Source organism: Schistocerca cancellata, chromosome 3, assembly GCF_023864275.1.
Source record: "Schistocerca cancellata isolate TAMUIC-IGC-003103 chromosome 3, iqSchCanc2.1, whole genome shotgun sequence".
In the NCBI taxonomy this organism is placed as follows: domain Eukaryota; kingdom Metazoa; phylum Arthropoda; class Insecta; order Orthoptera; family Acrididae; genus Schistocerca; species Schistocerca cancellata.
This window is the reverse complement of record NC_064628.1, coordinates 296,926,505-296,953,759: the sequence shown is the minus strand read 5'-3', so window position 1 is coordinate 296,953,759 and position 27,255 is coordinate 296,926,505. Positions and strand designations below refer to the sequence as shown.

General features: G+C 44.9%; 1 protein-coding gene across 1 annotated transcript in view; it reads left to right on the top strand.

Annotated features, from left to right (window-relative positions):
* Positions 1 to 27,255, top strand: part of LOC126176280 (pickpocket protein 19-like) — a 177,390-nt gene that overhangs the window by 64,844 nt on the left and 85,291 nt on the right. The window contains exons 6-7 of the mRNA XM_049923430.1: positions 13,699 to 13,828; positions 26,540 to 26,807. Coding sequence (XP_049779387.1) covers positions 13,699 to 13,828; positions 26,540 to 26,807 — 398 coding nt within the window. The remainder of the gene's footprint in view (positions 1 to 13,698; positions 13,829 to 26,539; positions 26,808 to 27,255) is intronic.

Below are 27,255 nucleotides of genomic sequence, written 5' to 3'. Positions count from 1 at the left end.
GTTAATGGTCGTAGATCACGGCTATCTGACTACCAAGCTGATATACAGTACAAGCGTCTCTGAAGAAATTCGAACCGACGGTCAACGATACGAAGTTCAATAATGTTCTTTACTTAAGACTCCCATGCCAGGGTGATAAGTATGAAGGAAATAAATTGATTAGCAAATCTCAAGAAAATACTTTCGGCTCATAGTGCAGTGGTGAAAAACTTACAATGCTGCACAACAGGTAACGCCTCTTTCCGCTGCTGACAAGCAAATTTTGGGTTTCTAGGAATACGTAACTTTATTTATGAAATGCCACATTTGCATACCTGTTGAGTACGACACAGCATACCATTTAAACACAGACCCAATCGAAATCTAAGTGAGTAGTATTTTACTAATTCGTGCAGATAGAGGCACGCTTGTGTACAGATACTCAGTTTTGTTAAAACAGACTTACTTTCGTCGTAAGGTTATCGTGGGTAGTTTTATTTCATTTCTTACAATACAGTGCACAGTTTTCGTAAGGTTTCTTTTAGTGTTGTTAAAACAATACTAAACATGAGAGAGAAATTAATCATCAACGAATTATATGCGAATTCTCTGATGTTATCTATCACACTCTGACAATGAACATGCAGTTTATTGATTACATGCATGTAGAAAACTTGCTCTGAGTTAAAGCTGTCAAACAAGGTTTGAAGAAGAATAAATTGCCACTACCAGACGACAGCTAATGTATAAAATACTTTTCTGACTATTTTGGCACGATGCGCTCTCCCCATACATAATACAAAAGCTTCCAGACGCATATGCTGCCTGGCCGTCTATTAAACCTGAAAAGAACAACTTCAGCAGACAGCAGAACTGCGTTTAAAAAAATGTAGTAGCGAATGTATTAGAACACGTGACGTCTTATCAACAGTGCGCGTCGCTTACCGTTACGCTACCAGCTGTGACGGACCTACAGCACCACTGGAAATGAAGAACAGTTTCTCCAGAACTTTGGCATTCCACAGTGCTGCGAGATAATGCATATGGCCGGATCTAGACTTCTGAGAGACAGACAGTTACAGCATTTCTTTTGCACTGCACCATGGTTTCAACAAACAGATAGCGCAATAGAGTAGCTCAAATGGAAAGGAACACTTCCTATTTAAATTTCTGCATCCTACACTGTTGGCAGTTCTGTGTAGATGGCAGTTACGTTATTTTATTTCGGTGATTACACAATAGAGTCGAATGTATGCACTGGGTAGCCAAGGCAGCTAGTTCATGGCGATTCGGTCAACCAAGTAAATGAATGTACTGAACATCCTGCACACCACTACAGGGAGCCTGTGTGTCAGAATTCTCATCTTATGTGCCGCAACGCTGTTATGATAGAGAAATGAGTCGTAGAAGAGGGTGTTTTGGTGGTCTATTGGACTCATGACAGTTTCATATAATGTTGGTCTCGGTTCGATTCCAACTTCTGCCGATCTTTTTTGATAGGGAGAGGCATATTCCATTCTCTTCTGGCTACGCCAAGTGAAGAAGGTATAATGGCATTGTGGTCTGAAAATCACATTAAACATGATATTCCTTCTCTACCAAGTATACGTTAGGTGGAACCACAATAAAGTAAGGAGTGGCGACATGTAGAAACTCTATCACCAGTAACCTTTCTTATACTAGTTATTTATTTCTAGTGATAAAACAAACCCTGTGTATGGTCACAGGACACTTATTCCATCTTTTATTTGAGCTTCTGTATGTCGATAAAATTGGTTCTGAACTGGGAATGCAACCCAAACCGTCCTTAACGCGGAATTTGATCCCTTCGTGACAATACAGCTCGACTACAACTTGTAGTTTGTTCGAAACTGCAGATTCCGCAACATCTCCACATATTGCGCATGAATGGATTGGAATCCTGGCCCAGCACTAAACTTTTCACTATGTATTATCAAGCTCTAGCATGAGAACACCTATCTGCTGGTGGATAACAATTTTTATTTTTAATGCATTTTCATTCGTTGTCAACACTAACCATATCTGACGATTTTGACTCCCAGTGAGACACAGAACTATTTGCGAGATCACTGTAAGTTCAAGGATGTTATTCCGAGCTGCTGGTGGAGAAAAATTCGGTAAGTGTCGTCTCTTTGTGTGTACTCAACAACAATATGTTTGGGGTTCGATTCCTAGTCAGCACTGAACTCTTTGTCATATTATTTCTAGTTCAAACATGCTCACATGTCGCTGCTGGTGTAACAAACTCATACTTAACGTTCCTTTTCTCTAGAATATAACAGCGATATGTGCCGGGTTGGAGTCCTGGGAAGAAAAAAAATAATGTTTCCTCTCGTCATTTCATTTAATACATCTAGCTACTGCCGAGAAAATCCGATATGTCAAAGTTGAATGTACTTCGATAACAATCCGATTAGGTTCTGGGTTCGAATCCCTGTCCAACACAAAGCTTTACCTCACTGCATTTCAAGTAAGTTACTTGTGAAAAAGCAGTATTTAACATCTCTCGTAGTTCGTTAACAGGGACAATAGATGCTTGGTAGGAATTCGCGACCGTTAAAAATGTTTACGTTATGTAATTTAATGTTGATATTTGTTAACTGATACTGTCTAAAATCTAGGTATATCACTCTCTTTACGCCTAGTCAGGAATGACTGTTAATTTCAGTCAGTCACGAAATCTTAGTTTGCATGACCTGGGTTTGAATCCATATGCAGATCGAGTCGTTTCGTCGTGTCATTTGAAGTTCATACATATTCTCAACTAGCTGGTCGTGAATAACGTAAATTTTTATTGACATTTTGAGTTAAATATCAAGTATGGTATGTTACTTTGAAGAGGAAATCATGAATACGACGAACTTACTACGTGCATTACCTATCTGACGTAATAATGAGAGTGCTAACATTTCAGGTATGTCAGTTATTGCAATAAATGTGAGCTTACAAGCCTTAAGTACAGTCTTATCTGTGATGAGGTGTTCCCTGATATTTGTAGTATCGTGGTATTACTTTACATCTTGAGTTATTGCGATACAGACCAGTGTTTTCTAGTGGTTATTTGTTGGAACCATTTTCAATACTCAAACGACTGTACCAAGGAGCGATTAGAGGACCTGATAGACAGCTGCGTTATGTAGGTCGCTTGGGAATCAGGTGAAATGCAATTCAGGTCGTTCGGATACTTTTGAGCACGACTGTTCATAAAATCAGAAGTTAAATATCAAATGTTTTCACCAATAGCGAAATGCTGGAACCTTACTTGACGATAGAATTGTTTTTGCCTGACTGGGATTCGAACCCAGCATCTAGCACCGTCGTTTTCTAGCCAGGAACAGACGATAAATAGCTATTGTTGGTTGACTAGTAGAGAGATGGGCGCTTGTTTAGCTAGAAATCAGGCGACGAAAAGTTCTGTGCTGAATGGAATTCAAACCCCGCACACGTGGTCATGAAGAAACTTTAACTATGAAATTCTTTTTCAATAGTAGCTAGGAATGACATGTTTGTACTTTCAATGATGTGATGGAAAATACTCTTCTGGCTAGAAGTTGAATCCACAATATGTCGTCGTTGGTGATCACAACGAGCACAACGTCAAACCCAAATCCGTTTTCACCAGTAGGATGGAGAGGAATGTTTGAACTTGAAAAGATCTAAGGAAACGTTTGATCTTGTAATGTTGTGATAAAAATCTCATCATGTGGCTGTGAGTTGAAACGAACACTTTACAGCTGACAACGCACTAAGAGACGTTGAAAATGCAACTATTTTTCACCAGTAGTTCGGAGTGCACATGCTAGGGCTTGAAATGAAATACTGAATATTTTGTGCTGATTAGGATTCAAAGCCGGCCGTGGTGCCCGTGCGGTTCTAGGCGCTGCAATCGGGAGCCGCGGGACTGCTACGGTCGCAGGTTCGGATCCTGCCTCGGGCATGGATGTGTGTGATGTCCTTAGGTTAGTTAGGTTTAAGTAGTTCTATGTTATAGGGGACTGATGACCACAGATGTTAAGTCTCATAATGCTCAGAGCCATTTGAACCATTTTAGGATTCAAAACCAGATAGGTGCCTTTCGAGGACGCCTAGAAGAGTTTGCAATCTTCGGAAACACAGTGAAATCGAATTCTAATCCCAGTCCAGCACTACAATTTTCAACGTCTCAGTTTCAAATAAAGTAAGAACCTTGTGAACTTACATGGCCATTGGTTCATTAAATGAAATACGCTTTCTAGTTTACGACAACTTGCTGGTGACAGAGTCTCTGCCTTACAAGGTTTCTCCATCTGTCACAGCTCAAACGAATGCCCAGTCGGCAGCGAAGGGATGTTATCTTTACTGCGGATATTGAACTACGGAGCTTACTGGCGTTCTGCACTTGGCGTTACTAGGGGTGAAGGAGAGCTACTTGTGTGTGTTAAAAATCTACGCCTGACGTGAGATGTGAACCTACACGTTTTACACATCAATACAAGATTAATCCACCAGACCACAGAACCCCCTGCCAAGCACATAATTATGAATTGCAGAGTATTCATTTAGATGTAGATGCAGATGTCAAGGGACGCGTAACAGGAAAGAAGGCGGGATCTGGGAATGGATAGAAGTGCAGAAGTGCAAAATATAAGCGTGAAATGCTTGCAAAGTATTGCTTACTTAGATGTGTGCCACTGTTTGTTTTATCTTAGGGCCGAGAGATAAGGAAGGACTGTTCTCAGAACGAAGAATGGGTTATAGGGAAGTGGAGATCAATGAATACGGTTTCATAGGTGGTGGGAGGAATGATGGAGAGTAAAGACAGCAGCTATTAAAACAGAAAATGTAGCGTCATTGGAAACCGATAGATGTTTACAAAGTTTTGGGGGAGTGTAATAGAAGGGCACTTGCGGTTGATAGTGTCAGAGAGAGAGTGTGTGAGAGAGAATAGAAGAGATATTAACGAGTAAACATAAATGTTCATATGTGTGTGAAATCTTATGGGACTTAACTGCTAAGGTCATCAGTCCCTAATCTTACACACTACTTAACCTAAATTATCCTAAGGACAAACATACACATCCATGCCCGAGGGAGGTCTCGAACCTCCGCCGGGACCAGCCTCACAGTCCATGACTGCAGCGCCCTAGACCGCTCGGCTAATCCCGCGCGGCATATAAACATAATTTGAAATCGTTGGCGTATTGTGTGGAGGACGGAGTGTGTATTCTTGGATGGAGGGGAAGAGAGAGTCGTATTTGAAAAAACAAAAACTACTGTGACAGAGTCCATCTACGCTGATTAGTTTGTAAGTATGTAGACAGGGTATAAATGAAATTAAAATAGAATACTTAACAAACTGTGCCGGCCGCGGTGGTCTAGCGGTTCTGGCGCTGCAGTTCGGAACCGCGGGACTGCTACGGTCGCAGGTTCGAATCCTGCCTCGGGCATGGGTGTGTGTAATGTCCTTAGGTTAGTTAGGTTTAAGTAGTTCTAAGTTCTAGGGGACTTATGACCTAAGATGTTGAGTCCCATAGTGCTCAGAGCAATTTGAACTTAACAAACTGTATATTCAAAAGAAACCCATTTGAATTAAAAGGGCAACTCAAAGGAAAGCTAACCCATATTGTATCTTTTCTGTTGCCACGCTATCTTCCACTAGTTGCCAATGAGGAAAAATGACGAAAAAGAAGACATAACAAAACATTTTAAGAACTCTAATATTTTATCCTGAATCCTTCATTATTTTGAACTTCTATCACGCGTCTTGGCATAGAATGTATAAGCCGTCGGACGTAATAGCTTGAAGAAGCAACTTCCTCCCAGGCTTCCAGGACGCAGTCCCAAAGAGCGTCCGCAGTTGTTGGTTGGTTTAGTGGCCAGTTCTCTGTTAATGTTCTGGCGACCTCAGCCCACATGTTTTCCATCGAGTTCGTATCAGCCGCCCGTGGCGGCCAGTCCATGACGTTGACGCCATTCGTGGAGAGCCGCTGCTGAACAAATGCAGACTTGTGAATGGGAGAATGGTCCTCTTGCAATATGACGTCCCCATCTGCGTATAGCATTCGCACTGACGGAAGCATCACATTTTCCAATATGTGGGAATACTGCGCGCTGTCCAGACTTCCTTCTATCCTGTGAAGAATTCCCGCCCCTCTCGCAGAATTCCAATCCCAGCAGGTAACAGATAGCCGGCCACTTCTTCTCGTCATGGTTACATATTCGCCTCGATGGCGAGTCACTTGCGGCCTGTAAACGATTCATGGACCGTCGTTATTGGTGGAAAACACCTTCTGATCAGTGAAAATGACGTTGTCCCACGATGCCCTCAGATGGAGCTCCGCAAATGCTAGCCGGTATAAAACGTTGTCTTCGCTGAGCTCTTGTTTCATGGCGGATCGTCGTGCATGCAGTCCAGCGTCCCTCAGCCTTTGGCGAATCGTGTCACTGGAGCCGGGGAAGTTGGTCTCCCGCCGCAACTGCCTCGCGTTCAGAAAGGGATTTTCTCTGCTCCTAGACACTAGGTCCCTGCCTTCCTGCTGTGAGATCACTCTCTTCCTGCCTGAGCCAGGACCCCTGTTGCTGGTGCCTCTTTCAAGGCAGTTCCTCCACCATCTAGTTGCAGTGGTATGTGGTACGCCATACCGTCTGCCAGCTTCTCTGATGGAAACTCCTCCTTCCTCGATGAGAGCGACGACTCTACCTCGGCCGCCAGAGTGGCCGAGCGGTTCTAGGCGCTTCAGTCTGGAACCGCGTGACCGCTACGGTCGCAGGTTCGAATCCTGCCTCGGGCATGGATGTGTGTGATATCCTTAGGTTAGTTAGGTTTAAGTAGTTCTAAGTTCTAGGGGACTGATGACCTCAGATGTTAAGTCCCATAGTGCTCAGAGCCATTTGAACAATTTTTTGACTCTACCTCGAATAGACCCCTCTCCCAGTGAGCCATTACGGCAGACAGCCTGATGTGTATTTCTGCTTGCCGCTCTTGACTCCAGGAGAGGAGGTAAACATATTTACGTCAAACGGAGTTGCAGAGGCAGAGGCATGCGGCGCAGCCGTGCTGGCTCGTCCCGGGCTGTTGGCCCACCAATGCCACCGCCAGCTCGCTCACTTGCGTCTCGCCTCGGCCAGCCTGGCTGGCCCGTAGCTCGCGAGCCGTGGCTACTACAACCCCAGGCCGCATGGCACGATCACCCCTTGAAGGATCAAACGTTACACCTAACCTACCCGAGTCTGTAGTACGAACTAACGCAGCTACAGCTGTTATGCTATAACATGTGCAGGCATACCTACAGTTGACGATTTATTCAAATATTTGACGAACAATACCTTCAAAAATACATTCATTTTAAACATAGCTACAATAAAATATTTCACCTAGCTAGCAGTAGCATGACGCAGGAAACTTTACTTTCTTGTAAGCGCTGTGCATTAGATGTAGCCTTAAGAAAACCTGTATTCAACGACAACTCAGCGGAGAGCGGTTCTAGGCGCTACAGTCCGGAACCGCGCGACCGCCTCGGTCGCAGGTTCGAATCCTGCCTCGGGCATGGATGTGTGTGATGTCCTTAGGTTAGTTAGGTTTAAGTAGTTGTAAGTTCTAGGGGACTGGTGACCACAGCAGTTAAGTCCCATAGTGCTCAGAGCCATTTGAACCATTTTTTTGAACTAAGCGGAATGTAAAAGTAAACAGGTTTGGCGTCAGCTTCTCCAAATAATAGTAAATACTTAGTATATAATACACGTTTTGTGCACTTATAAGATGTACTAAGTGTCTCTGAAACAATACGTGCTGCACGAAGGAAATTACTTTCTGCTGAGGCACTTCATTTACATCTCAATGATACACGACTACTAGTGAACATTGCTCTTTACGGCAGTCAATCCGCTTGTAAATTAACATCATGATATCGCAGATATTAGGCAACATGTTACTAGGGATGAGTAAGGCCTTAAGGTTTGCAACTAAACATGCTACTCCTAGCTACTACTGAATATGAAGTTGATTATTAACGTGTCTTCATAACCATGTGTGCGGCGTTCGACTCTCACTCAGCATAGACGTTTTCGTCACCTTATTTCTAGTTAAGCGTGTGCACATCTCGCTGATGGTGGACCAACATTGGACATTTCTTGTTTGTTCCTGGTTAGACAACGACGGCGGTAGGTGCCGGGTTCGAATCCCGGTCACGCAATACAACTTCAGTCGTCATTTAAGGTTCCAACCCCACTACTGGTGACAAATTGTGATAACTACATTCTGATTTTACGTACTTATTCAGCAATCCGATTAGGTGCCGGGTTCGCATCCTTGTCCCCAGCATTACATGATGGCATTTCAAGTTTAAACTTGTGCATCCTCTATTCCTTGACAATGCAACACTACACAACGTCTTTCGAGGTTAATTACCAAGAAGATAATTGTCATGTTAGCGTTCCTGCTTTCGTACAAACATTATCGTCATTTACGTTCAAGTTGAGAATTGATAACTGATACTGGTGCAAACGTCAATATTTGACGTCTCTTTCTGCCTAGTGATCGAGTCTCGATAAGGCACAAAGCTTTGCTTGGTTAACAATGGCTTTACGTTCTGGGTTTGCATCCGGATCCAGAACGAAGACGTTGGTCATGTCATTTAAAGTACAACTTCGTGTACAAGTAACTGTTGATGAGTAATGTGAACAATTATATTACTTGTGATTCACTGTTAATGTTGGGATTTCCGTAGAGTGGTTGCCGCCGTTAATCACGTTTTCTTTTAACTGCTTAGTATTTCCAATTGCCATACAACTTTATAAATCAATATACTGTCTCAAATATTTAATTGTGCCTAAGGATTACTGAAAGATTTATGTGACAAAACAAGTTGTGCCAAACATTTGAAATGTCGCTTATTGTAATTAAGATTAGTTTATACATCTGGACAGACTGTCATAAAGACAGGTGTTCTCTAGTAGTCTCTAGCGGTACCCATTGTGTATCTTACAACGACTGTACTGTGGAGGGTTGCGACTATGTGCTACACAGATATGCTATATTGGTTGCATACATTCAGGTGCAGCCTACACGTTGGAATTCAGGGGTGACCCACTTTTTTTGCTGTCGAGTGTACATGGAGCACAAGCTCCGATTACAAAAGGATGGGGAATAAAATTGGCCACGCTCTTTTCAAAGGAAACATTCCAGCATTTGGCTCGAGCGATTTAGGGAAATCGTGGAAAACCTACATCTGGATGAACGGACGGGGACTTTGAAATGTGGTCCTCCAGATTTCTTGGCCTCCACGCTCTTCAGACCTAATCCACTACACTCTTATTTGCGGAGGCGTTTCAAAACTCTTCTGTGAGAAACCTCAGTACACGAGGTAGAGAGTCTTTGTGCCCGCATTGTAGAAGGTTATGAAACAATACGCAATTCTCCAGTGATACATCAGGCATCAGGGGTTCAATGCGACAGCGAAAGGAGGGAATTTTGAGCATTTCGTTTATTAATTTGTTAGGAATGTTTCCTAAAATTTTGGCCACACCTTCTTTTACATCCCTTTGATGAGTGTATGCGATAACCAGAGTATCATCAAATATGAATATACTTTTGATTGTCAAATTTAATATTGCATCTTTCCGTGTGTTTACTTCAGTTTGAGCACCACACTGATGTCCGGCTGCTTAGCTGGGTGGTAACGTGCTAGTCTCCCATGCAGGGGGGCCCGGGTTCGATTCCCAGGTGGGTTGGCGATTTTCTCCGCTCAAGGACTGGGTGTTGTGTTGTCCTCATGGTCATTTCATCCTCATCACTAGCACGCAGTTCGCCCAATGTGGTGTCGACTGAAATAACACTTGCACTTGGCAGCCGAACTTCCCCGGATGGGGCCTCCCGGCCACCGATGCCATACGCTCAGTTCTATTTTTACCACACTGATTCACGAGAATATGAAGATTTGGATCCTCTCATTGACTTTACATGCAACCACAGCGTCCTAGGACTATCTGACAGATCTTTCGCAGAGACCAGAAAAGTGAAGCTGAAGCTCCGTCTAATGGCCCTGGCGTGCCGTCCAGTACCGACCGGCCGCCGCGTCGTCGTCAGCCTATGGCGTCATTCGGGTGCAGTTTGGAGGAGCATAGCGTCAGCACATCGCTTCCCCGCGCGTTATCGGCTTTCCAGACATTGAAGCCGCCTTTTCTCGTTCAAGGAGCTCCTCAATTGGCATCACGACGCTGAGTGCGCGCTGCTCCAGCGCTTTCACCGAGAAAAAAAAAAAAAATCCCTGGCCGTACCGGAAATCGAACCCGCGTCCTCCGCATGGCAGTCAGATACGCTGACCACTTAGCTACGTAGGCGGACTTTGCCGAGTCTTCATCTTCTAAAAAATTGTTCTCTTCACGCATCGCCTTTCTTATAGACACATGAGTTTTCTCTAGTAGCTTACTCACATTCTCTTTAGCAACGAGAATGTAGTAGTCTCTGTTTTCACAACACTCTTCGAATAGTGTCATCAGACCACGGTGGGTCTTTGCCAACTTTTAGTACTTTACTCTGTACTCGTTTATTTGGATTGTGATTTGTGATGTTTTTGACCTTTAACCATTGTTATACTGTTTTTATCGAATTCGAACAAAACGTTTTCGTTTCGACTATTAAATATATTGTTGAGCATCTTCATGTTTTCGCGGCGTAAAGACTGTCCCATAAAATTTCTGGCGTGCAGCCGCATAAATTCAGTTTCTTCTTCTAATATTTCGGCTGAATACCGTCCAGCCATCTTCAGATTGAGCCGAGGTGACTGACGCTCCAGCACTTGCTCCGTCCTTTTACACCCGAGGACCGAACCACTGCGGCCGGCCGGTGTGGCCGAGCGGTTCTAGGCGCTTCAGTCTGGAACCGCGCGAGCGCTACGGTCGCAGGTTAGAATCCTGCCCGGGCATGGATGTGTATGATGTCCTTAGGTTAGTTAGGTTTAAGTAGTTCTAAGTTCTAGTGGACTGATGACCTCAGATGTTAGGTTCCACAGTGCTCAGAGCCATTTGAACCGCACCATTGCGTATGCGGCAAAAGATACTGGGATGTAAAAGAACGGAGCAAGTGCTGGAGCATCAGTTACCACGGCTCACTCTGAAGATGGCTGGACGGTATTCACCCGAAATATTAGAAGAAGAAGCTGAATTTATGCGGCTGCACGCTCGAAATTTTATGGAACATAAAGTATATTGTTAGTTATTACGAACTATACACCGTGCAGAAGAATTAAAGGATCACTTTTTCGAAACGTTGTAATTGCCTCCCATTGCTACGCATAAGTTTGGAATGTGGGTCAAAGGCACGGAAAACCTTCCTCTGTAATGCGGCCAAAGCGCGGCCCGCTGCGGCGCCTCCCTTAGAATCGACGGGGCTTCAAACAACAATTTGAATACCACCAACGGGTCTCCCGAGCTTTGGGGGGGGGGGGGGGGGGGAGGGCTTCTTAGAGTGGGATCCCTTTCCGTGAGTACTGAATATGCATATGCGCCCTTTGCTACCACTGATCGCGTTCAAATTTCGTCTCATTGTTTTGGGCGGGCGCTAGTGGTTCCATCCTGTACACAAGAGCAAAAATACGGTCGCTAGTGGTTCCATCCTGTACGCAAGAGCAAAAATGGCACTCGCGGTGTGCTCCAAAGGGGCGCGATTACGTTCAATGCGAATGCAGCCCCATCATGTCCTTAGGAAGGTTTGAAACCTCAGAAGGCGTCAGAAGTGTCAAAGGTTGTCAAGAACGTCTTCTGTTTCACATCGCATTGCGAACTGTCGTACGCGACGACGAATGCATGGGAATCAATGCCCCAAGGAAAAGGGTGGCTTGATTTACACCTTTTATGCCACCCCCATGAGGAATTTTTGTTCGTTTCAGAGCGTGTCTGGAAATTTTCCCCAGCCACTCGTAAGAAAAAACGGGAGATTTCTACGCTGGGTGTCGCGATTCTTACCTCCATCGGACAGGCATCAAAAGAATTGGTACAGTATTCCTGAGAAAATAATGGACTTGTTGCCGCGTGTCTTGGCTAGGGTACGCGTGTACTTGCAGTGGGCAAGAGTTGCACCCACCTCGTCTGTAATGTAGTTTCTCGCTGACGTCGCCGGACATCCGTTGTATTGCACAAGGGCACAAGACCTAGTCTGGAAATAGTTTTATGAAGTGACGAAGCAATGAAGTCTAATGCTTCGTTTGCTTTAAAAGATTAAAGAAGATTTGTCTGCCACTTCTATGAAATAATAAAAGAGCAAGGAAATAATTGTAACAGTAATTAATTAAAAACTTGACAAGAAGTCATTCATAGTGTGCAATAAATATAGATAATGGCTGATCTGATGCTGGCTCTACATAATACGCCTTTATCTGCTTGTAGCCCTTCAAAACGGACAAATTAACACGAAAAATTGAGTTCTTCAACCTCCGTTTTCATCCTTTGACTCCTACGATAGGTAATCCCGAAACATTGGCAAGTTCCCCGGTTACAATGTGATGTGTGAGCAGAATTTCAAAAATTTAGAGTCAGTAGGAGACTACCGTCATTTTTTGTAGCATTCATCCGCTCATTATTCCAGAAAAGCAGAGAACGGTGCCTATTTAATTTAATATTTTGATTCTCTGTATCTTAAAACTGAGCTAAAATGTTTCAATCTTTGTTTGATTTCCTCGTTTATTACAGGAAATAATAGGTATGAAACACCGTAAATCGGTTATTTCAGAAACCGGTTATTTCAAGCGGTTTTAACAATCAGGTTAAACTGCCGTGAAAAGAAACATAAACCGCAAATATAAACTAAAACCGGTTGTTTCACCGATAACTGCCTTCCCTACCCCGATTCATTGTCAAGGGTCTTACTGAAGTGCAGGATGTGCCATGAAGTACTACGCTCAATAATTTTTGGGAAGTAAAACGTTAGCTGTTCGGGAACACTAATCTGTACGACCCGTATCAGTCCGTACAAAGTTTTTCTTTGCAACTCACGCAGAGATGTTGGTGACGGATCGATCACCCAAGAAGCGATGGGACTCAAAGTTCACGGTCGTGCTACTGGCTAGAAGCGTCTGAAGACTAAAACTAAAGGTGATGTCACTTAGGGTGGTGCAATTAATTCCTTCATCGGTCTGTAGAACTGAACTCCTATGGATGACTTACTCCGTCCGAACAGGCCTCGGAAGGCCCAACGGTACCGACGAACCGCTGTGTGATCCTCGGTCCATAGGCGCCACTGGATACGGATAGGGAGCAGCATGTGGTCAGCACACCCCTCTCCCGGCCGCTATCAGTTTCGTGACCGGAGCCGCTGCTTCTCAGTCTAGTAGCTCCTCAATTGGCATCACAAAGGCTGAGTGCACTCCGCTCGCCAAATGCGCTTGGTAGACCCAGACGGTCACCTGTCCAAGTGCTAGGGACGTCCGACACCGCTTATCTTCGGTGATCTAACAGGAATCGATGTTACAATTGTAGCAAGGCCATTAGCTCATGGATGGCTTAGTGAAAAAAACACGAAATGTCGACTCCTTGTATACAAGAACAATGAGCGTTTTGAGCGTTTGTCGCTGAAAGCTTTCACTTGTTGGAGCTCTTCCAATTTGGACAGTCGTTAGACAAGGACGAAGAGGTGGAACAAAAGGAGTACAAGTAAAGAAAATGTGAGGTAGGTGGAAGTATAAACTGGACACAAGAACATACATGAAAGCAGAGCACTGATTGCAGGACACACTCGCGGGACGGGGAGCTGCTGCCGCGTCGAGTGTCCTCCTCTGGCAAGTGGTCGGGGTTGCGCTTCGACGTTAACACCTCCTCCCTGCAGCCGCCAGGGCTAAGCGTGCAGAGGGGCGTTGTGGTGAGTAAGCTACGCTTAATCCATTCTGGCCCTTCCACACAAGCATTAACCTGCGTCAGGCACACTGTGGCCACCCATCAAAAGCCTGAATAATCACGTTCTGCAGCGCGGACCGCTGCGAGACTTGCAGGAAGGGAGTCTGTGAGGTTCTGGAAGGTACAACGCGGATGTGGAGCCATGCGGACTCCAGTGCTGTAGCCGCACTAGGTTTCTCAGTTCAGGATCCTTGGAGCGAACAGCCCGATCGAGTTGGTCCCACAGATGCTCGATTGGATTTAAATCCGGTGAGTTGGATGGCCAGGGGAGTGCGAAAAACGCATCCTGGTGCTCTTCGAACCATGTGCGTGCACCGCGAGCTATGTGACAAGTTGCATCGTCCTGTTGGTGGATGCCATCGTGCCGAGGAAAAATAAACTACATGTAGGGGTGGACATGGTCTCCAACGATAGCCAGCTTGTGTTGATCCATTGTGCCTTCCAGAATGACGACATCACCCAGGGAATGCCCTCCGGCCTGGACCCTTCCGACGATTGTTGGAGTGTGTTTGGTTGCTACCGGCCATCTGTCCCACGGAGTGCAAAAGGCCATTCATCTGAAAAGCACACCGGTCGCTACTCAGTGGACGTCTTGTTTCGGTACTGGCGCACCAATTCCAGCCTTCTTCGCCGATTAACAGCAGTCAGTATGGGTGCATGAACCAGGCGCCAGCTGCGGAGGCCCATACGCAGCAATGTTCGCTGAACTGTCCTTGAGGGGACTCTGTTGGTAGTGCTTGGTTCATTTGGGCTGTTAGCTGCTCAACAGTTTCATGTCTGTTCTCCCGTATACATCTCCGCAGCCGTCGTTCACCCTGTCATCCATGGCCCATTGTGCATCATTGTTGCCTCGGCGCCAGTTTCGAAAATGCTTAGACCCTTGGTCAGAAACAGGGAAATTTGTGGTAAATTCCTATAGGACCAAACTGCTGAGATCATCGGTCCCTTGGCTTACACACTACTTAATCTAACTTCAACTAACTTACGCTAAGGACAACACACACGCCCATACCTGAGGGAGGACTCGAACCTCCGACAGGGGGTGCTACTCGAGCCGTCACAAGGCACCCTAGACCACGCGGCTGCCCCTTGCGGCCCTTGGTCAGATAAGCCCATGATCATGTACTAATGGACGTCAGATAAATTGCCCCGTTTCCGGATTACGACGATGACTGCGCGGTTCCCGCGACCCGCGACCCCCGACAAGCTTTATGTATCTTCCACTACTAATGCTACCCCCTGCCGTCTGTGAGTGGTTATTGCACGTTGATGCTGTAGTATATCGAGAGGTTGTAACAATGGAAAATTGTACTGAAATGCAGGAGGATCTGCAGCGAATTGACGCATGGTGCAGGGAATGGCAATTGAATCTCAATGTAGACAAGTGTGTCCTGCGAATACATAGAAAGAAAGATCCCATATCATTTAGCTACAATATAGCAGGTCAGCAACTGGAAGTAGTTAATTCCATAAATTATCTGGTAGTACGCATTAGGAGTGATTTAAAATGGAATGATCATATAAAGTTGATCGTTGGTAAAGCAGATGCCAGACTGAGATTCATTGGAAGAATCCTAAGGAAATGCAATCCGAAAACAAAGGAAGTAGGTTACAGTACGCTTGTTCGCCCACTGCTTGAATACTGCTTGGCAGTGTGGGATCCGTACCGTATAGGATTGATAGAAGAGATAGAGAAGATCCAACGGTAAGCAGCGCGCTGCGTTACAGGATCATTTAGTAATCGCGAAAGCCTTACGGAGATGATAGATAAACTCCAGTGGAAGACTGTGCAGGAGAGACGCTCAGTAGCTCGGTACGGGCTTTTGTTGAAGTTTCGAGAACATACCTTCACCGAAGAGTCAATCAGTATATTGCTCCCTCCTACGTATATCTCGCGAAGAGACCACGAGGATAAAATCAGAGAGATTAGAGCCCACACAGAGGCATACCGACAATCCTTCTTTCCACGAACAATACGAGACTGGAATAGAAGGGAGAACCGATAGAGGTACTCAAGGTACCCTCCGCCACACACCGTCAGGTGGCTTGCGGAGTATGGATGTAAATGTAGATGATGTTGAACTTAGCGGGTGGTCAGTTTAACGTGACTGGGCCGTGTATTTATTTGGGTATCGTAAAGGAATAAGATCAGGATAGTTAGTGGTTTGTTCCACGGATCACACGAATGACGATGCTGTACTACTGGGGTAGTGTCGAAAGTCAATATATTAAATTTCAGAGTCAGTAGCCTGTGGTGAAGCGCTTTCCTGACCTTATTAATCAGTTGTTCTAAGAGACGATGAGACAAGGTGTTATGAGTATGATACACAAATCAAGCAACAATTACGCCAGTGGAGAAATTCCTTACTACCACTAGGAAATATAATAAAACAAAACAAAGCGGCGCGGGTTAGCCGCACGGTCTTGAGGCGTCTTGCCACGACTCGAGAGGCACTCTCTGACGGAGCTTTGATTCCTCCCTCAGGCATGGGTGTGTGCGTTGTCCTTAGCGTAAGTTGGTTTAAGTTAGATTAAGTAGTGTGTAAGCATAGGGATCGATGACCTCAGCAGTTTGGTGCCATAGGAACTTAACACAATTAAAAAAAAAAGATATAAAGCAACGTGGAAACAATTTAGGTCGGTTTGTTCAGTGTGAATGGAATGGTCAACCATGAAATAGTTTGCAAGAGGTCACACTTAAGCAGAACTGCTACGTTTAAGTGGTAAAACGAACGAGACATGGAAAAAAATTCTCCATGACAACGGTCCAGGTCGCACACCGTTGAATGTCATTCTGGCCGCTTTGCCTGCAGTAAAGATAACTTTCTGGTTCCCCCTCACATTTCAGCTGCTTTGTGGCTACATTTAAGACATCTGCTTAATTGGCTCTAAGTTGTTATATCTCCAGTAAAGGATGAAATTAATTCTACCCTTAAAAGATAAAAACCTAATATGGTTATATACTACTTGTTATGAAACTCTTCTGTGCAATAAATATGTTGTAAATCACATATAAACTTGTATTATAGATAACAGAATGGCATCATCCACTAACAGTACGAATCTAGAGTGCAAGTTGACATGCCCCCTCAGGAATTTTGGAGTGCTACGTACAACGTGAACCGGAGCCCCACCAGTAACCTATAAGATGTAGTAGTATCGATGAAAATAACCAAATATTGTCAGTAAACATGAGACCTAAAATTCATACCTAAAGGACAATGAGTACCTGTGAACCTACGACACTGCGAAAGATATCTCTACTACTGCAAGATTTTTGCTTTCCGTAGTTTGGGAGAAGGTAGTACGGACCAAGACAAGAAAAATGTCCAGTAAACACGATCTCTGAAACGCGTTTACCTTAAGAGCTATGAGTACTTCTTCTGCAGAAGAGATTTGTTCCGCACTAGCGAAGATGAACAAATGCTCACAGCTCTTAAGGTATGAATTTGAGAATCCAAGTGAACTGGATTTTTTTTTTTTTTGGTTTGGTGCATAGTAACACACTTGAAAGTTTGTCGGTAGAGTTATGGTACACCCCGTACGATTCAGAAGCACACAAAGAACTGAGAGGTCCCTTTTGGGAAAAGTTTTTATCAGCTCGTAGTAATCACTAGAAAAAATATTTCCATCCAGCAGAGCGTTTCAGAAAAATCACCATAAATGCTCTACTGTTTGCAGATAATCAAATAATAATTCATGAAAATGAAGATAATTTTCTAAGAGCTGTTTGACATAATTTGTTGGGAATCATAACACGATTTCCAGTAATAAAACAAAGGTTGCGGTATTCGAACGAAAATTGGCTGTAAGATGTAAAATTATAACAAAAACGTAATATTGGAACAAGCAACTCACTAAGTGTCTCCGCTGTGAGATGGGACGGAATTTCGATAGTTAAATTGTTAACAAGCTCTTACAATTTAGCTTAATCTGTGGAACAATTAGAAGTGTGCTAAAAAGCCACAAAAGAGACACAGATGAAGTTATATAGTCATAGGAGTACCTTCTATGCTCTGTCGATCTGAAACCTGAGTATTCAAGGGGTATATGAGCAGGATACAAATGCAGAAATACATTTCTCGGTATTGTTACAGGGTACACCTGAGAAAAAGGTTTAAAAAGACATTAGGAATAAATTACGAGTTGTTTCAATGTAAAAGACGTGAGACCTAAGCAGTAACATATAGTGGTAACATGTAGATAAACGAGTAATGCATGAAAATAGACTTTCGAAACAAATTCTTGTCCATAGACCTAGAGGGATAAGACAGAGAGAAGACTATGGAAGAGGTGGCTGGTCGCTGTTGACCGAAACAGTCCATATCACCCAATCTGCGTCGGGAGAAGAAGCAAAAGAAGATGAACAAAACAAGGTAGCGTTTTGTTCGATACCAGGGTACTAGGAGAGAAATGACCTAAGGAATGCTAAATCGCAGGAGAAAGAAATCGTACCTTGGGAGAAACACTCTATCATCGAAGAGGAGGACAATATTCAAAGAGAGGATGAGTGGCATTCAAGAATAATTAACTGCAACATTAAGTCGACATCTTCTGAAAAATCAAATGCGCTACAAGAACTGCTTCGAGTGACAACATCTACGAGAGATTTACAAAAGAAAAGTAGAGAGAAATCCTATATGCCGATTCCATAAGATAGTCCAACAATTAGCTAGCTTAACTAGTGCAGTCTCGGGTGGGAAGACATGACCAGTTACACTGTACGTCCCCCATACCGCTTACTACGGAATCGCGGCTAAACTAAGAAAGTTTTGTATTGGTTTAAAACAGCGAGGAGATTTTGATGATACATATTCTTCAGCGGGGGCAACGGCCTTGCCGCAGTGGATACACCGGTTCCCGTGAGATCACCGATGTTAAGCGCTGTTGGGCGTGACCGGCACTTGGATGGGTGACCATCCAGCCGCCATGCGCTGTTGCCATTTTTCGGGGTGCAATCAGCCTCGTGATGCCAATTGAGGAGCTACTCGACCGAATAGTAGCGGCTTCGGTCAAGAATACCATCATATCGACCGGGAGAGTGGTGTGCTGACCCCATGCCCCTCCTATCCGCATCCTCCTCTGAGGATGACATGGCCGTCGGATAGTCCCGGTAGGCCTCTCGTGGCCTGAAGACGGAGTGATATTCTTCAGCGACTTAGTGTGGGTATCATGGCCTTCATAACATGGAAAACTGTTGTCTGACACCAACAATGGTGTAGAACTGTTGTCGTGCAGCGGACTGAAACAAACAATATACTGTTGGTGTGTTTGTTCTACCTGCAAACACAAGCAGTGTGACAAAGTAAAGGTTTTAAGGCGTAAGAAATAAATTTTTAATGCTTACAGATGACGTAGCTGTTTCTTTAAAGACGACAAAAGATTTGGTAAATCAAGTGAATGGAATGGGTAGTTTCTTTAAAAAAAAATCACAAGATGAACAGTGACAAATTTAAAACAAGGGTAACAGTGTGCAATCGAATTTAATCTGGCGGTGTTGTGGGATTTAGGCTAGAAAATGAGAATCCAAAAATAGTAATGTGTTTATCTATTTTGGCAGTAAAAAGCCTATAAGATGCACCAGCAAGGAAAGCTTTTCTGAAAAAGAGAAATTTGTTAACGTGGAATATACACGGTCCAGACAATTTTATGTGACCACCGCCTGTGTTCGACCTCAACGTACAGTAACTACTCACAGACGACATGTGGCAACGCTAACAATGGAGGGCACATACAGCGTGTCGTGAGGGAGGGGGGGGGGGGGAGGGAGGACGCGGATAACCGTACAGTGGTTGTAACGCAGAGAGTTTTCTCTTACGTCCACAAGGGAATAATCATTGGTTTTCTGGCCAGAGATCGAAGTATTTCCGAAACAGCTAAGCTTGTAAAGCTGCTCGCGCGCTGCCGTGGTTAAAGTGCACCGTGCATGGCAAAATGACTATCCAAAACCGGCGCCAAGACACCTGTGGTGCACAACCGGCCATAGATGACAGGGGTGGACGACAGTTGCGGCTGTGTGTACGGGCGAATAGACGTGCGACTGTTGAGCAACTGACCGCCCAGATGAACGAAGGGGCTACCGACAGTGTCTTCCGAACTATCACTCAACGAACATTGTTGCTTATGAACCTCCGCAGCACGCACCTGGTTTGCGCCTTAGTGGCCTGGTTCATGAACCCGCGGTGATTGCTGTTCATCGGCGACGAAGGCTGGAATTTGCACGCCAGCACCGTTACTGGCCGTTCACTGAGTGTCGACAGGTGGCCTTTTCAGAAGAATCACGTTTTATGCTCCATCAGAAAGAAAACAAACACTCTGCTGCAATCATCCGAAGGTTCCAGGCCGGAGAACGGAGCGTTATGGTCTGATGAATATATTCGTGGCATTCGCTGGGTGACCGTGGTGGCCGAGCGGCTCTAGGCGCTTCAGTCTGGAACCGCGTGAACTCTACGGTCGCAGGTTCGAATCCTGCCTCGGGCATGGATGTGTATGATGTCCTTAGGTTAGTTAGGTTTAAGTAGTTCTAAGTTCTAGGGGATTAATGACGTGAGATGTTAAGTCCAATAGTGCTCAGAGTGATTTGAACCATTTACTGGGTGACATCGTCATTCTGGAAGGCACAATGGGTCATCAGGAGTGTTTTTCCTTGGCACGATGGCATCTACCAGCAGGACAATGCACAACTCGCAATGCACGTGCGTCGTTCGAAGAGCACCAGCATGAGTTTACCGTTGTGTCGCAGCCATCAGGCTTGTCGCATTTAAGCCCAATTGAGAATTTGATGGAGCACCTCAACCGGACAGTTCGTGGATCCTCAATCGAGACACCTAGCGCGGCTGGTCACAGCGCAGGAGTCGGCACAGCTTCACCACTCCTGTCGGTACCTTCCAGAACCTCATCAATTGACGCTCTTCCTGCACGTCTCGCAGCAGACAGCACTATAAAAGATAGTTATTCAGGCTTCTGACAGGTAGTCACACTGATGTGATTGGACAGTGTAATTTTAATTGTTAGGGAGTCTTTTCTGAAAATACTGGTCTGGGGTAGAGCCTGAGATGGAAGTGAAACGCGGACGATAGGCAGTGCAGGCAATAGGAGAAGAGATGATTTTCAAACGTCATTTTCCAGAAGAACGTGCCGTCTAAATTAGTAGATCGAATAATGATTGAAGAGGCGCTGCATTCAATCGAGGAGAAAAGAGCTTTATGATACACCTTGAGGCGTCAAGAAGTAGTTAATTTGGTAACGTAGGTAATTTGGTTGTCGAGAGGGTTTATACGAGTAAAGTATAGAAAGAGAGCAGAGTTGATCACAGTATGCATTCTCAGTGCTTTTAGACTGCATAATATTTGTGCTGAGAGGAAGAGACTTAATCAGGATAGAGCTGCATGAAGCCTATATTTGAAGGTTTGACTATAACAATAACAGTAATCTCTAACTGAGTTAATTTGTGAATTTCTATCATGTGTCTCATCTCCTCAACCAAAATTTTCGAAGTTTTATGGCTTGCAGTTGACACAAAGGCGTTTGGCCTAAAGGCACAGGCAGAAATAGAAAGTCACGGCCCGATTTCTGTCGAAGCATGGCACTCAAAATGAAATTTCAGTTGATTGCCGGTTGATGGTAACTACGACAGAAGGGTTGGTAATGATGGTACTGAATGTACTGTGCTAGTGGCATGGTTATGATGGATAAGTAATACCTTGTCTGGTAGAGATACACATCTGCATCTATAGCAAAAACTACATCTGTACTGTTTTCCGCGATCCATATTCCATTCGCGAATGGTGACTGTAAGAATGACCGTTGGTAAACTCAAGTGTGACTCTTAATTTCTTTGATTATCTTGACGAAGTCATTTCGTAAGATGTATGTGGAAGGAAGTAATTTGTCGCAAGCTTTTTTTTAAGTACCATCTCGAAATTTCAGTAGTAAACCTCTCCTCGAAACAAAACGCCTCTCTTGTAGCTTCTTCCACTTCAGATAGTTGAGCATGTCCTTAACGCTCTCCTGCTTACTAAAGACCCCGTGACGAATGCACTGCTCTTTCTTGGTTCTTCTCTCTCTCTCTCTCTCTCTCTCTCGAATTAATCCAACCTGTTACTGTTTTCAGGCATTTTTTGCCAATGGCGTAATGGAACAGCAAGGCGTTGCCTATTTATGCACAAGACGTGACCTTTAGTCACAGTCACTGTTAGTACCTGCACCAATTGTCGAGCCTCGTCAGGAATTCGTGCATTTCGGTACAGTCTTCTGGCGTTTTAACCTTCCTGCAGACTACTTCTGATGTTGTCTACTAGAGTATTTATGTATGTACTGAAAAGAAAAACGGCCTTATAATTCTCCCTCTGAGTATTCTCGCAAAATTACCTGTTTAATGGAATGAACAGCACCAAAGAAAGACGACAGTAATGAAGCGTAGGAGAAACTGGATTAGCGATGAACGTAGCTTTAAAATGGGGACCACGAGGTAGATGAAGTGAAGGAGCTCTGCTGCATTGGAAGAAAAATAAAAAAATAAAACATGGTGGACGAAGCAGGGGCATAAAAGCAGCAGACCGGTACAGGCAGAGAGGTACGCCGTCGCTGAAATAAATCTGTTTGTGCGAAACATAGACTTTAGTTTTATGGAAGAAACTTCTCAGCTCGTTTGGAACACAGCATAGTGTGGAAGTGGATCGTAGGTCGTGGGAAAACAGGAAAGAAGGAAAACAGTGTTTGGGATGTGGCGCTATGCAAGGGTAAGGTAAGGTAAGGTAAGAAATAAGGAGATTCTCTATAGAGTCGGCAAGGAAAGGCCTATATGGAAAACACAGACAAGAAGAAGGGAACGGAATGGTAGGATATGTGCCAACACATCAGGGAATAACTTCCATTACATTAGAGAGAGCTGTAAAGGCCATAACTTGTAGGGGCAGTCTGAGACCGGAATGTATCCAACGAATAATTGAGGATGTTGGGTGCAAGCGCTGCACTGAGATGGCGCAAGATAAAGAGTCGTGGTAGTCCAGACCGGGGCAGTCAGAAGACAGACGATCCGTGTCGTAACGGCAGTAATGGCTAATGATTCCAGTGTAACACTCTTTTTATTTACACTCAGAGAAGTTACAAGGAGTTTAAAATAAATCAGATCATAGATATGGGCATTAAAACAAAAATGCAAATGTCTTTCTCTATATAAATTTTGGAGCTGCTTTACTGTTGAGCAGACTGCGGAAAGTGGTGTTCGGAGATAAACTGTCGTTGTTACCTAAAAGACCAGTTACCTGCTGATTTTCTGACCTCGACCGCCCAGCGTCTGGCTCCCTCTCCTACTATATGTATTTCGTCGGTAGTAATGAATTACTTAAACAAAGGACAGAAGGCACGGAAGCTACAGACCGATGGCAGTCAGTAGATTCTGGTAATGAAATCACATATTCAATAAGTAACACATGAAAACTAGGTAACCTGTCACAATTTCTTCCTTCAGTTACCGCCCACAAATAGTAGCACCTTGCCTAGCAGTTGACTTGAAGGACGAGAAGTTACAAATACGAGGGTTATTCGGAAAGTAAGGAACGATCAGTCGTTAAATGGAAACCACAGTTAAAATCCAATGAAGTTTTTCCCTGGTGTGTTGCGCAGTGTCTCTAGTATGCCCGTCGATCACGTTACGTCGTTCTTTTCAGTTCTGAGCACACAGGGAGCACATAAAGATACCTACGAGTAGAACAATGGTGTCTCCCGCCAAGTACGAGGGCCTGGTGAGAAATTTCGCCAGAAGCTATGCAGCCAACATTACATAACTGTCGTGCGTTTTCCTTCTTCAAGACAATTCTCAGCCGCATTCTGCAGGGGCAATGAAGATGCTCCTGCATCGTTTTCAGGTGGAAATGTTTGATTACCCACAATACAGCCCGTAATTGTCTCTCTCTGAGTTTCATCTCTGCTCACGTGAACCGCTGGCTATGAAGACAACTTTTTGGCACAGACAACAAGCTGTAGGCCAGTGTAGAGAATTGGCGGAAAGAACTGGAGGCTACCTTCTACAACGAGGGTATTGGAAAGTTGGTACAACGCTACGACATACGTCTAAGTCGGATTGGCGACTATGGAGATAAGTAGCTGGAAGTTGTAGCTAATTGTTGCAAATAAAACAGTTTTGATTTTCACTGTGGTTTCCATTTCGCGACCTATCGTTCCTTAGTTTCCGAATAGCCCTCGTAGTTCCATAGTTACATTCACAAAATAAAGTCTAGCGCCTAGAGATAGTGCGGAAAGTAAACCAAACTGAAACACGACAACGACAGAAGCTACGCATGGGCAACGAATACTGTCACAGAAAACAGGGGTCGGGCGAAAAAGTATACCACACATGTGGATTTGGAAAGCCGGTATCTCGTGGTGTAAACATCACGGTAGCATAGTCGTAACCACTGTCGTTGCTGGGCACTTCCTAATTCAAATAATGACGAACAGATCAAGGGTGACTAAACACAAGGATGCGTTCAAAGTAATGGAAGGTAAAATTACGGTAACTTCCGCCCAATGACTCTCGCGATGTCATCTCGTTCAGAAACTGCAACTGAATGAGGTGGACAGTGGCTCTACTTGCCATCTGTAACCACGGATGCCACACCTTGGTGTGTGTTCGCAGTTGACAACTGAGTTCCCACAGCCAACGTGACAGGGTGTGCAAATGAACTGTTTGTGCAGCAACGCTCCGTCGGTGGCACGGTCTCTTTGCTTCTCAGGTCGGGGCACCTGTTCTGACGCAGGTTCTTCAGACGAGGTAGGAACTGGCAAGCATCCACCGCCGCGAAGCTTCAACTTAAATTTTAAATAACGCCAGGGAGCTTCATTGGATTTCGTCGTCTTAAGGGGCTTTATATTTTAATTACAGTGGGAATATCAAAATTAAACCGCTCCCTCCAGCTGATGGTCCCCTATGAGTTGTCTGGAAACAAAATAGTTCACTTTGTCGACTTGTAATTAATCAACTGATTGGTCTGATTTTAGGATCAAATTACTAGCAATGTTATCGGAAGTCCGAATCTGTAACCTAAATTTAAATAAAAAAATTTATTGGTTTCTATTCCTTAGTGGTGGGGGCTGGTCCGGACAAACGCTTCGGGCTCGCCACGTGCGATATCTGTGCTTATACAGTCCAGTCACATTACTGTGACCACCGCCTATGTTCAGCGTCAACGTGCAATGGAGGATGGGATGCGGAAAGAAGTACAGTCGTTGCCGTAATGGGGTAACGGATCGATTTATCTGACGTCCAAAGGGACATGATCATTAGTTTTAGGGTCGACAAAGCATTTCCGAAACAGCTAAGTTGCTAAATTGTATAATGGCGCTATCCAAAACGGGCGCCGAGGCAACTGTGGTGAATCAGTGGCCATATGTGACAGAGGTAAACGACGCCTGCGAAGATGTCTACAGGCGAATGGCCGTGCAACTCTTAAGCAACAGACCGCTCAGATGAACCAAGGGGCTATCCACAGTGTCTCCTCAATTACCGTTCATCGAAGGTTGCTGCATATGGGCCTCTGCAGCAGGTGCCTGGTTCATGCACCCATGCTGTTGCCGGCCGGAGTGGCCGAGCGGTTCTAGGCGCTACAGTCTGGAACTGCGCTACCGCTACGGTCGCAGGTTCGAATCCTGCCTCGGGCATGGATGTGTGTCATGTCCTTAGGTTAGTTAGGATTAAGTAATTCTACGTTCTAGGGGACTGATGACCTCAGAAGTTAAGTCCCATAGTGCTCAGAGCCGTTTCAACCATTTTTGACTGCTGTTGACTGGCGACGAAGGCTGGAATTTGCACGCCCGTACCGCAACTGGACGTCCACTGAGTGGCGACAGGTAATCTCTTCAGATAAATAATGTTTTGTGTTCCATGGGATAGACGGCCGGTGGCGTGTAGGGCATGAAACGTCTGTAACCAAACACCCTCCAACATTGGCCGTAAGGGACCAGGCCGGAGGCTGTTCCCTGGGTGAACTCGTCATTCTGGAAGGCTCAGTGGATTAACACAAGTATGCGTCTATCTCTAGACCGTTTCCACTACTACATGCAATTTGTTTCTCCTCAGCACGATGGCGTCTATCAGTTAGAAAATGTAATTTGTGACACAGCTCGCAGTGTAGATGCGTGGTTCAAAGAGCACTGGGACGAGTTTACCGTGCTCCTCTGGCCACCAAACTTCCCGGTTTTAAACCCGATCGAGATTCTCTCGGACCATCTTGATTTGCCTGTTCACCCCATGTACCAACAGCTGACAAATCTATGCAGCTTGCCACGGCACGGGAGTCTGCATGGCTCCACATCCCTGCCAGTACCTTCAAGAACCTCACTGAATCTCTTCCTGCACTTCTCTCAGCGATTCTGCGCTGTAAAATGTGGTTATTCAAGGTTTGACAGGTGGTCATTAATGTGACTGGAACGTGTATAAATGACTGTTCCGAATTCCCAACACCCCATCTTCCCTGAGAGAAAGTCAAGGGAAACGGATCAACCGGGGCACCACCACCTACTGTGTTCTGGCTTTAGGGTGAAGTTAACAGGATCTCTGTTCGCTGAACACTTGTTGATGTTTATAGAGCTAATTTTTACTCTACAGAGATTTCATAGCTTAAGATGTGGCATAGAAGAGAGCTTCACCAGACAGTAAAACAAAGCGCCGGCGCAGGTGTCGGTGAACGAGCCGACTGCGTTGCGGATGGACGGTCTGATCGTGGGCTCAGACCAAATGGCCCTGGTGAGGGTGTCGAGCGACGTGACGTACACGACGCATACGGTGCGATCGCTGCGGCCGGGGGACCGAGGCTGCCTGTACAGCAACGAGAGGGACACGCTGCAGCAGGGCGCCTACTCGTACGCCAACTGCCGACTCGAATGCTTCCGCCAGTACGCCATCGCCACCTGCGCGTGCCTGCCCTACTTCTTCCCACCAGCCGGTGAGTGCCTCCCACACACGTCTCTGTTTCACCAGCTAGGTGTTCTCTGAAAATCTGTTGTTTGCTCTGAACCATCTGGACTAGGCCTCCATCACGAAGGCAGCTGGGTGATGGGGACGTGTTTGTCACTTTCACATTTCAAAACACACAAATCACGGTGGCTTCAGTGTAATTATTGTCTCTGAATAACATTGTCTTTTCTGTTCGTCTCATTGCGTATTTATTTCTGCTGTCTTCCGCACTATAATGTAGCCTTCATTTCTGTGTACACTGAGGTGACAAAAGTCATGGGATAGCGATATGCACAAATACAGTTAGCGGTAGTATCGCGTACAAAAGGTATAAAAGGGCAGTACATTGATGGAGCTGTCATTTGTACTCAGGTGATTCATGTGGAAAGGTTTCCGGCGTGATTATGGCCGCACTACTGGAATTAACAGACTTTGAA